The 12,196-nt window shown below is 42.6% G+C and overlaps 1 protein-coding gene across 4 annotated transcripts in view; it reads left to right on the forward strand.

Annotated features, from left to right (window-relative positions):
- Nucleotides 1-12,196, forward strand: part of FCHSD2 (FCH and double SH3 domains 2) — a 514,252-nt gene that overhangs the window by 115,778 nt on the left and 386,278 nt on the right. For all 4 annotated transcript variants that reach the window (XM_086933852.1, XM_086933851.1, XM_086933853.1 and 1 more), the window contains exon 3: nt 6,142-6,187. In XM_086933852.1, the coding sequence (XP_086789978.1) occupies nt 6,142-6,187 (46 nt within the window). The remainder of the gene's footprint in view (nt 1-6,141; nt 6,188-12,196) is intronic.

The raw sequence follows: 12,196 nt of genomic DNA on the forward strand, positions 1-12,196 counted from the left end.
GTTCAGAGTAGAAAAGTATCAGTGAAAGCGCTCCTGCTTAGAGTTAATTGACCTAATACTACTTAATGCTGTGTGTTTCAATACATCAGAGTTTGTATTCCAAGTTTTAAAATGGAATCTGCAGGGCATATCTCATCCTCTCTCGCTCTCCCCACACTCCAAAAATGGTTCCTCCGAAGTTTTATGTCAATAACCACAACAACAAAAAAATGGATCGATGGCTGACTCTCCCTAATACGTTAAAAGCCTGTTCGGTTCGCTTCAAAATGTTGTTTTCTGTTGATCAAGGAATTTATCAAATATAGGATTTTGTCAAACCTGCCTTGAAGATTCTGATCTTCAGATCGTGCTCCCCGCATCAGACCTGAAGTCTCTTGTCTCACCCTCCAATGCCCACCGTGCAAACTTTTGGTATGCATCGCTACATGCCTTCAGCAATGCTCTCCGGGGACAGTCGCTGGGATTGCCGCGAGACACTAACTTGCAGAATTTCAATCTGATTTTAAAACATTTTTTACAATGAATGGAATATTTTTTACCTTCCCCAAAATATACTAGGACTGGAGTCCTGAGTAGGCCCATTTGAAAATGTTATTACTGGAGCTTAATCTCATGTAGTTTTTGTTCTTCCGGTTAGACATGTTTTGCATAAATTCACATCATTTTTCTCTTTGGTTAGTTATGATTTTTCTTGAAAAGTACACAAACTTTAGGATGAAAACATTGTGATTTCTCCCACAGCTAGCTAGAATTGCAAATATGTCTCCTGGGCTTATGAGGGAAAGTGGCACAAACATTCTAGGACAGCAGTTACAATAGGAAATTAGCTGTCCAAGCCGCCACTTCCCTTAGGGCGCTATTAACACTCACTGAACTGGAAATCAATGCAGTGATTGGAAACCATCGGAAATGGAGTGAGGGTGCGCGTCTCTGCTTTCTCATCCGCCGCCCGATTCTGCGCTTTGGCATTCTAGGCCTGAAATGCTAGTGATATTAAACATATATGGGCCTTCTTTGCAAAGACATTTTGGAGCATGTGAAGAAGTACTCATGTAGTACTCATTTTAGTACTCGTACATGGCTTTATGAATTGTTCTCCAAAAAATCTAAAAGGGGATTATTCCAGGAACAGCCGTACACAGTTAGTACAGATACAAAGGACTGTGCCCTCTTAAGTTTTACTATTAGGAAATTTTACTATTTGGAGCCAATGCTCAAAGGCATGTAATAATACATAAAATAAAACTCTCGTAGTACTACTTTCCACACTCGAAAATAAATTGCCTACATTGTTATTTATAATGTAATACATTAAAAGTTAATTTAAAAAACAAATCAAATGCTAAATATTAATTATCATGCCCCTAACTTGTTATCAAACATTGTACCACACATATGGGTTGAGCAGAGTTGACAAGTAGGAACATTATTAAAAAGTTTTTCAAATAAGTCTGAAATTGGCACTGTAAATTATACGCTAATTGGTTTAAGCCTTTTAAGGTAAACACCATCACTTTGAATACCCCTTCTCCTTCAAACATTTGCTCTTTTACATGCCCAGTTGTGCCCTCATCTTTACTACTGAAACTATGTAGTACAAAAAAAAACATTCTGCCTCTGTTAACTAATAATTTGGTTTCTGCGGTTGAAGATGTCCATTAGAAAAAAAAACATTTAAATAGAGTTTTCTCATATCTTTTACATTTTCAGATATCTTTCAACACATGCAATTATTTTGTGTTGGGCTGTTTCCTATCACTGATTGGTGCCACACTTATAACCACAAATTATGAGCTTAAGCATGTCTAAGCCTTCCTTTCTGTTTGAAGGAAATTTTAGAATAATATTCCATGGTGGCTTTGTTTTTAAACCGTGTGGATGTCTAGACTTTGCAGGTGGGCTCGGATTCCAACATTGTGTTTGTTTTACTGTCCTAGCACAAGTAGATTTGTTTCAAAAGGGCACTATTTCATGTAATTCTTTTAAGCATATCATTTTAAAAAATGTAAGTAGTGGGTAATCATGCCTGTAATTATTCTCACTCCAAATATTTTCCAATTCCTTCCCTGGCCTAACATTGTAACAGCTGCTAACACTACCTCCAAAGCGGAAACGAATGAAAGGAATTATTGGATTACTACTGTAGAGCATAAAAGGGTCAGTGTAACTATTTTGTCAACTTTAAAAATCTTTCTTGCTCATTAATATACAAAACTTTGCTTGGCCGCTTTCTTGAGATTTTTCGAAGACCAGAGCCTGAAGTCCCATTTTGAAGGTTAGACTTTGAGACACTTTGATATAGCAGTGAATGCTCCTTTCAGTACTGTGTACCTATTACCTGCAGAGTAGCACGAAGGCATCCCATAATTCTGCCTGCAGAGGAGAGCAGCACTTGGGGAAACCGAAGATCTGTTTGGAGAGTACCATTGAGACACAACAAAGTTCTCACTGGAAAGTAGCACTGGGGAAACCATAGATCTGCCTGCAAAATAGCAATTGGGAAAACCATAGTTCTGCTTGGAGAGCAGAACTTGGAAATACCAAAGTTCTGTCTGAGAGTACACTGGGGAAAGTCAAATTTCGCCTTGGAGAGGAGGAACTGGGAACACCATATTTTTGTCAGGAGAGCAGCATTTGGAAAACCATAGTCCTGCTTGCAGACTAGCACTGGGGGACGCTAACGTTCTCTATAGAGAGTAACCCTAGGGAACGCATAAGTTCTCTCTGGACCATTACACTGGGGTAAGTCAAATTTCGCCTTGGAGAGTAACACTTGCGAAAACCATAGTACTGCCTAGAGGGTAGCATTGGGAAATCATAATTCTGCTAAATAGCACCAGGCAAGCCTAAAGTGCTCCCTGGAGAGTAGCCTGAGCGAAAATCAACATTTTTCTGGAGAATAGAAAACCATAGTTCTGCCTTGAGAATAGCACCGGGAAAAAAACATAGTTCTGCTTTGAGAGTGGCATTGAGAGAAAACCGTAGTTCTGCCTAGAGAGTAAGTCGCACTGGGAGAAAGCCATATTTCTGTCTTGAGAATAGCACTGGGGAAAAAAACATAGGTCTGAATTGAGAGAAAACCATAGTTCTGCCCTGAGAGTAGCACTAGGAAACACGGCAGTGCTGCCTGGAAAGTAGCTCCAGTAGCTCAGTTCTGCTATGTTTTGTCAAAGAAATAGACATGCTTCTGAGTATACAGTTACGTTGCAACAGGAACACCTCAAATCGCCCTGCCAGAGAAATTGTCTTGGTCTCACGGACCACATTTGATAGCAGTCATAAAAGATCTTATGTTTGCTTGAGTGGGACAACCCACTGACACCTCAAACCTTTAAAAGATTTCCTGGGAAGTAGAATGGCCGCCTGTCCTATGAGTGACTTAAGTCATCTTCTTGAAGTCATCAGTTGAATATAGTTGGTTGATAGGTAGGAAATTTGAAATAAGATAACCACGTCATCCAGAGGCATATTGTCACGCATTTAGTGGGCCAGCATCAGTAAGTCTCTGTAAGTTATGATCTACATATCCATCCATCCATCTTCACTGGGAATTCAGATACACAGAAATGTCACATTTGATATAATTGAAATCTCTTGGCGCAATATGACATGCAAATCCGCCTTTTTTTTAAAAAACACAATGAATATAGATCTCCCCCATTCTGTCCTAGATGCATGCACGAAGGATAACCTCGTCCCATCTCAACTTAAAAATGTTCGATATGCCCTTTGTTGCTCAGTGAGCCTTCTTGCAAATAGGGAAACCAATCCTTGGATTCTTGGCGCCCTCACAGGGAAGCCTTTCATTCTTGTGGTAACTCAGTCTGCACAGAGCTTCACTTTGCATTTGTGGAGAGGAAGTTCAAAATTCCATGCCTACAATTCTTATATTTGGTCCATTATTTCGGGAATGTAAACACTTCAGTGTCTAGAATTTAGATAAATGGTGATATCCATGAAAGAAAAATGAATAGTTATTGATGGTGAAGGGGGAGTTCTCTCTTATCTATATTTGTTTTTGGTTTTTTATTCTGAGAGCAAATGAAGGAAAGGGCAGTCAGCCGCCAATGGGATTTTTTAGGCCTGATGTTGGCATTATGGAGTAGAAGGAGGCTCTCAGAAAAACATACAAGACAAATAAACCTCTGACTGCCTAAGCAGGAGTCTGAAGCATCAAACATAAATGTCACAATATAAACCCAATGCAGCCTATGTAAGTCAATGTCTTCTTGGGTCCTACTTTGGAGGCTTATTTTTTGGGTTTTTTTTTGGCTTCACAGCTATTTAATTCACTTGCAGTTTAGATTCTCAGGGTCTAGAATATGAGGTGCCATCGTCTCAACCATTTCATCCACCGTAAAGTTGCCATCGTCTCAACCATTTCATCCACCTTAAAGTTTTTCGTTGATTAATAATGACCCGGGCTCCTCTGCTGTTAGCCTAAAGGAGAAGAGGAAGTTAATGCAATGTTTTTGTTTAGCTGAGACTGAAAGCGCGAAGATGTATTTACTGCAACTACTGTACAACTTGTCGGCCTTTGTTTTTTCTCTTTGTATGCACATCTTCGCTTACTGTTTCATCGTGGTACTCTATGCCCAACAGAGCACTTTTGTTCTTCTTACTGCACGAAATACCAGTTCATTGATAACTTAAGCTGCAAGGTCTCTTCATTATTTTGATTACTCGTTAGTTCGTATTATGTTAATTTTATAAAGCGCTTGAATACCAATATGGTGTCCTGGCGCTAGCTGAGTGAGCAACCTGAGCAAACTTTGGTGGCTAGAAATTAATGTAAAGTAAAAAGCCATGTTTTGAGAGCCTTCCTGAAGGCTGACAGATTAGGCTGAGGTTGGATAACAAGAGGGGAGAGAGTCCCAGGCCTTGGATGCGTTCAATACAAATCCGTGGCTGCCCCATTCATCTGTTGGTAACTGTGTTAAATTATGGCATTAACCCTTTTGCTGCGGCGGCTATTCCGCTACAGCGCTAACAGGGCGGGGCGGCCGCATGCTGGTGACAGAACCGCTCCGTCACCAGTCGCGGTTGAGCTGTGCTCGTGACGGAGCGGTTCCGTCATGGCCCGCCCCGCTCAATAGAACGAGCCGCGCAAGCGTGAAATCAGCGCCGCGCAGGCGCGGCGGCCGGGCCATGACGGAACCGCTCCGTCATCAGCACAGCCCAACCGCAGCTGATGACGGAGCGGTTCTGTCATCAGCATCGATCTGGTTAATATCAAAGTAAACCATTGCCGTTTGTTTTCAGTGAACAGAGTCGCTCCATGCATGCAGGGAGCACTGGGCCTTAGTTCAAGCTTTACTGTGCCACTGACCTCCAGTGCAATCACTGTTGTGGAGTGAGGAGCAGGTGGCTGGAGCGGGCCCACATGTTAATCTCAGGGTCTTTAAACATTTTGAGATTAATCTCTGGTGATTAATGGGAGTAATTAATGTCAGACAGAGCCCTATTTTTGTACTATTTTTTTCATTAACTTCAAGACATTATTCGTGTGAATGACGAATTTCTTTTTGGAGTATATATGTTTTAGTTTATTCTTTTTATTTAAATTACTTAATGTACTGGAAAAGACCCAGTACAGCCATTTCCTCCTTTTATCCTTTTTAAGTTAATTATTAATGTAATAATGGCTAAAAATAGGACCAGTTATTACCCTTTCATGAAATTCATCTAGTCGATCCTCATCCCTTTTTTTTATTGAAGAATAATGGTGTACTATTGATACATTAGTATGGGTCTTGCAAAAGTAATTCTAAATGGATTTCTGGAGGATCATTGGCTTAGAGACTGCTTTATTCTTCTCCAGAGGTGCTGAGATGGAATTGATTTTTTTTTAAATTGGGCTTTGTTCCTGGCCTTTTCAATTCGCGGATGGGCTCATCTTCAGAGCCACAGTCAGTATTAAAAAATGTTATTTTAAAATGGTTTTTTGGGACAGTCTAGCTCCAGAAGCTGATAATATATTCTTTCTCTTGTACCTCATACCCATAATACACTGTCCAGGAAGCTAAAATGCAAACCGCATTGGATGGCCTACACAGTTTGAGCCGTACCATTGTTGTTTTTACATATTTTAAAAATAGGGCATGATCATACGTTTTTCTAAACTTTTTCTTTGTTTTATAGGACGTTTAGCCAGAAGAAGTCTGCAATTGAAAAAGACTATGCACAGGTAAGATCTTGGATAATCTTCTGTTGTAACAGTATGTTAAACCAAAATGGCGGCTCTTCTGAGCTGATGTAGAAAGCTGGAGTCGATTGTCCATCAGAGATGTGTGCCTTTATATATGGTGATAGCTGTGGTTAATCTTCATTTTTGCACAAAATCTTCTCCTGTTAGCTGACACCTTGGTATATGAAGGAGAAACAGCGTAGCCGACTGAGGCAGGCAATGCAGATCTTTTAATACAAATGCTATTTTGTTCAGTGAATTATTGCATTGCAAAGGTAGAGTCCTACCAACACTGTGCAGGATATAGTTAACGAAGGCAAGCATATTTCTTTTCTTTCTTTTTAATTTAATTTCTTATGTGAAATTGGTTTACTAATATTTATGTGTAAATTAATTTTAACCTATCATCTGTTCGAAACAGTGTTTATTGTAGTCACAAATAACTGCATTGCTTTGATTTCTGTGATGCTTACCTGAAATATGATTTGCCCCTGACAATAAATAAGCTTCTGTTAAATAGTTTGCTTGGCTAGTCCTAAGGCAGTGTGATCGTCATTACTTGCATTTAAAAAAGGTGAGCATTTATCTGGCATCTCCGTTTTAGCTAAACTTGAGAGATCTCACGAATGTTCGTACTCCGCATTGTCCTATTGGGCTCAAGCTGTTTTGTGCATATAGATTCCTAATTTTCAGGTATAGTTGAAGCACCTCTTTTTTATGGGAAATTCTTCATTGCAGAGTATGTGTTCCACGAAAAAAATTCTCCTTGAGAGGTGCTGATCTTGTTCTATGTTGTGTTTTTTCGGACAGTTCTGAAACTTTTGTGAACATGGCGGAGTGTTTAGGATGGGCTACAAAATGGCTGCCAAGGCAAGGGGAATCCTCTTTAAAGTTTGTAAGAAAAAGTTGATAGTCTTCCGTACTGTAGGTTCGGGCTGGATAGTTCCAGAGGCTTGCTCCCAAGATTCATAAGCCCAAGTCTACGTGTATGTTCTCACTTGCCATTACTACTGGTGTAGTGATGATATAAAACTGAAATAACTCTCTCTTGTGGGAGAAACTTTGTGTAACCTGTGACTTACCTGTAATGTATGACATGCTGCTCTTGGGTACTAAAGAAAGGGAGCCACACGGATTAAGTTAGCTGCAGATGTACGTGTAGGCTTGAGTGGTTCCCTCGGTAGGGTGGCTTCTCACTTTGCCCTCTGAATGGGGATTAGAAATGCCACCATGTTCTTCAGAGATGAGAGCGCTGCTAAGAAGCTGTTATGCATTGAACTTTAGAAGTGCGCTGGCGCTAACATTTCCTTGATGGGATATCAACAGGCATATGATAAGAAACACATCTGTCGAAGGAAGGATATGCTGGCTTGTAGTGGCTAGATGTGATGTGCTTTCCAAAGTGTGGATGCGGAATTAAGTGAACATGTCAATAGTGGTGAATTTGAACCAAATGTGCTGGAGCTGATTTTTTGTTATTTGGGGTGGGGGGTGGGGGGGGGCAGGGGGGCGTTGAGGTAGTGCAGCGCATGGCCCTGAGTTTATAGTGAGAAGCTGACCTTGAATAATTTGCTGGTCCCTCTGTATGGGCGAAATGTTACATGAAACCATGACCTCTGCATAGTGACAAAAGGCCACATTATTAGTAACGAAGTACCATCCCCCGCCCTTAACCTGCCCCAAAAATGCCACAGAATCTCCAAAAATCTCAGTCACATGCAACACTTACAGTTCCCATCTCGCAGCCATTCTTTTCCACAGGCACATCACCCACGTAAGGTACCAACCTTTTAAAGCTACCTCCCACCGTAACCTGCCTCAGCTCTCCAGAACCTCTCGCCCAGCCCACCGTCTATGCTCCCCCTACACCCAGAAGGTAGATCTGCCCACCAATGATTCACCAGCCCCCCCCCCCCCCCCCTCCCCCCACCCCAGCAACTACCGCCAACAAGGAAAGCCCAGGTAAGGGGTTTTCTTGCCACCACAGTCACCAAAGACACTGAATATTGCTTTCTCACTGTAACATTCAATGCCATAACCCCTTGCCCAGCAAAACATGCAACCAATTCCTGCAAGTCCATTAAATAATGAGCATTTCCAAAAAGGGACAGATGCACTCCATCTGAGCGATATAAAGTGGGATCTGATTACAATTTTAACCCTGGGCTAAAGACTCTTATTTCTGTATTTAATTTGTGTCTCTCTTTGAAGAATAATAATAAATAAATAATAATTACATTTATAAAGCGCCTGGTTACACTGAGGCCAGTGTGTCCCCACACTACGGAGCAAAGAAAAAAGACAGTAGCAGTCAACAGTCAGCTCAACAGAACAAATGCAGATTAGGGGGCAGGAAACAGACCTTTGTTTATGGCAGTGTGTTTGAGACCACCATTCCATACCCTTCTCGGAACATATTCTGTCCACACGATGCTTATGCTAGCCCATAGCCTCTTCAACCTTACCAGGTCCTCTTTCATGTTCTTCAGCAAAGAGAGGCTGGACGGCTGAACCTGAAAATTTTCTCCCATATGCAATTTTAAGGAATCCTAGCATCCTCTGCCCTCAAGAAGTCCTGCCAGTAACTTCCTCACCTACCACCACCTTATCCTGCCCATGCCTTACCAATACACCTCATGTTTACTACTTGGGAGTCTCAACGATTAACCATTTGAACGGTTAACAAGCGAACCTTATTGCTCACCATACCAAGAAATGCCCAACAATATAATTTCACAATTGTTTTCTAATGCTGGGCCTTGTATGTAACCTAGAACAAAACAAAAACGCAAAAATGTTCCTCCCTTACAACTGGCCAAACCTCCAGCTGCCTAGATTTTTCCATTCCCTTTTACCAACTGACTGGCACTTTCCTCACCAGTTTGCTAACCAGTGGGTCATAACCTCCCAACCACCTTCGCATAAAACGGCGAACCTGACTAATTTCCAGCAATATTAACAACTGATAATCCTCTGTTAATTAAAGTTAATACAACACGCATCGGATCTTCACTTAGCGGCTCCATGACCTCTCTGCCATTTTCTCTCTTCCATCTCCACATTCCTGAAAAACTCCCTTGAAGACGGCAAATGGGACCGTATAGTAGTTGCTGATACAGTCTGTTCAACAGGCTCCTGTATGCTCCTACTCCACTGACCAAATGTCCCGTGGCTCCTCTGTCTCCCCATTTCGTCCCTGAGGCCAAACTTCAACCCTTGCCACCGCAAACAAGAAAGCATCAACAATATCATTGTTCGTTCTTGGGATGTGCTGTGTACTAAAAAAACAATATTTAAATCTAGACAACCTATCATAAGCCATCAATTCAGTTAAGGGCCAAATATCTGGCCTTCAATTCTCTCTTCTTGCACCATATTTCTCAATTTTTCTTTTACCACTGATTGGAGCTCCTTTGCTGATTTCAAGTTGTCTGACCAACAATGCTGCCAAGGACCTTGACATCCCAACCTATACACCTCACAGAAACAACCTTCAAGCTTGCTGGACAACACACCACCCACCTCACCAACCCAACATCCTATCAAGCTGAGCCAGTGTAGGGGTCTTTGTTAGAAGCCGGAGCCTGTTGTCCCTTACCTATGGACGCTCTCCACTGCGCCCTCCACCACTTCAAAACATTTTATAAGCAGGTGCCTTCCCCCCACATAGGTAGCACATTCATGCCTGTAACAGCAGAACTGGCTGAAAAACAAACCCCTCTGTTAAATCCCCAACATGCACGCCCTGAACCCACGGCTGTCTTTTTCCATAACTTCCCATTCAGCCATGGATAGGACAATCTAGAAAAGGCTGATATTGACTCTGAAGGTCACATGCTCTATGTGCAGCCGAGGCCATTCACTGCAATCACAATTTAGAGTCAACCTTCCCCTGGGCTTTTCTGTATTGACGCTCAAATGTGCCCTCAATTTCTTGCCTTATCTATACCACGCTAATCCCCAAACTCCAACTGTGCTTGTCCTATCAGTGTATTTAAGCAAAGCCACTGCCCTATCAGTGTAACGCTTGCAGTACACTCTAGCATAAATAAAAAATGCTGATGTCCTTCCCTTGATATTTACAGGGACGCCGGGGGTGTAATAGTTTGTAGATATCCACAATTTCTCTCCGCCATATTTTCTCCTTCATACTGGTAGATAAATCAGCCCCCAAGGGCATTGTTATTACCATGTATGGCAACCTCTTATACTTCAGCCTTCTTGCTCCCATCCCAGTTTCTTGTCATCTTCTTTCCTTTCTAGTCCACTCATTTCACCATCACCACCAACTTTGTTGCTCTTGCCTCCTGATGTTGGATCTGACCCTACTGCCTTATCAGCACCCCTTGGCTCTAGGGCCATTGCCCCCTGCCTGGTTTCCTTGATTCTTTCTCCAACACCAACCCATTTTTGTCTCTCTTGGCTCCCGAGACACCGCCACCTTCCATTCAGACCACCACTTCCCCGTCCCTTGTTGTAAAGTTCTTTCCCCGCTTCCTTCCAATCCTCATTCTCTCTGTAAGGTGTTCTGACTGCTTCCTGCTCATGTCTGCACTTGACACCTGCAATGCACCAAACTTCCTTTGACAAAGAACTGCCTCAAAGCCCCCATATATCCTTCCATTGTGTCCACTCTCCTTCACGAATCGCCGCGCTCTCCTGAATCTCTCTCTCTTCCATCTGATTGCTGTCATCCTCATAATGCATGCAGGGCTGTCGGGTGGTGATCTAGGTGAATAACCTCAGCCCCTTCAATTACTGCAATTCCATATATTTGGTGCGGACAAGGGACTGTTAAGGAAATTGCAAGGCATCAAGAATGTGGCAAGCAAGATGATGTTGGACCTTCCTTGTTGCGTCTTCTTCAGCGACCCCAAAACATCTGCACTGGCTTCCAGTTGAAAAGTGAGTGAAGTTCGCATCACTCTGCCTCGTACTCGAAACAGCGCATGGAATGGGACCAGCCTATCTGGCTAATAAATTCAAGAGGGGTACTCCCTCTTGTCTGCTGCGCTCCTCTGATGCACATTTGCTGGTTCTACTGCGGGTCACTTGATGCCGTACAGGAGGCAAGGCTTATCTAGCACTAACTCATCATGCAATTAATATTTCGATCTATTCCACACCCCATCCCACCCCATCATACAACTACTGTGTAGTTTTTGCAAATGGACCATTTGAAAAATCTTCTCCCTGTGCTGTCAGAGAGGCCACATAACAACCTCCTCCTCTCTTCTTGCTGGTATAATGGAGCCATAGCTAACTGAGGGGGTGAGTGCAGTCTCTGCCCGGCCCCCTTTGCCGGGATTGTATTTTGATCGCCCTATGATAAGGCAGGCCCACTCTGGCCCCTCCCACTTACCCAGCCTCTTTGCCTTCAGCTTCTTCAGTTCAGCTGCCACTCCCATAATCCTCCTTTTTGGGATGAAGCAGCATCATTACTCAGCTCTTCTCAGCGTGGAGAACGCTGATGGCGAGACGTCTCCCACTGGTAGGTCCTGATTTTGTTGGGCCCTTGGATAGCAGCCCTGCCCCAAAACCCTGCTTTTGAGCACGTCCTCCCTCCCTAACGCACACAGCATGCTTAGCACCTCCCTCACATGCCCACCTTGCCCCATACTGCACCCATCTCACCTTCCTAATGGCCCCTAAAACCTCTGTCTGTATTTTTTTTTCCACTACAAACCGAGACGAGACGTGAATTTGAACGCCGCTTTTAACAAAGGTTCACCATATCTTGGAACCGAACCACGAAGCACCACTGTGACGGCTGCAAATTACGGTCTCCTTGGGCTTGACTTCTCCATTACTTCGTTAGGTTGATTCAATACCGATTCAGAATAATACATGAGGAATTCTCAAATGATAGGACCATCAATGTTGCTAATGATAATCCACGATTGGAGGAGATAATACCCATTCTGTGAGAATAACTACTTAAGGAAGAAATTTTAAAAGGCAGATCCAGGACCACTATCAGATAATTATGGTATAGCCATTTGGAGGACT

This window comes from Lissotriton vulgaris, chromosome 8, assembly GCF_964263255.1.
Source record: "Lissotriton vulgaris chromosome 8, aLisVul1.2, whole genome shotgun sequence".
NCBI classification, from domain to species: Eukaryota; Metazoa; Chordata; class Amphibia; order Caudata; family Salamandridae; genus Lissotriton; species Lissotriton vulgaris.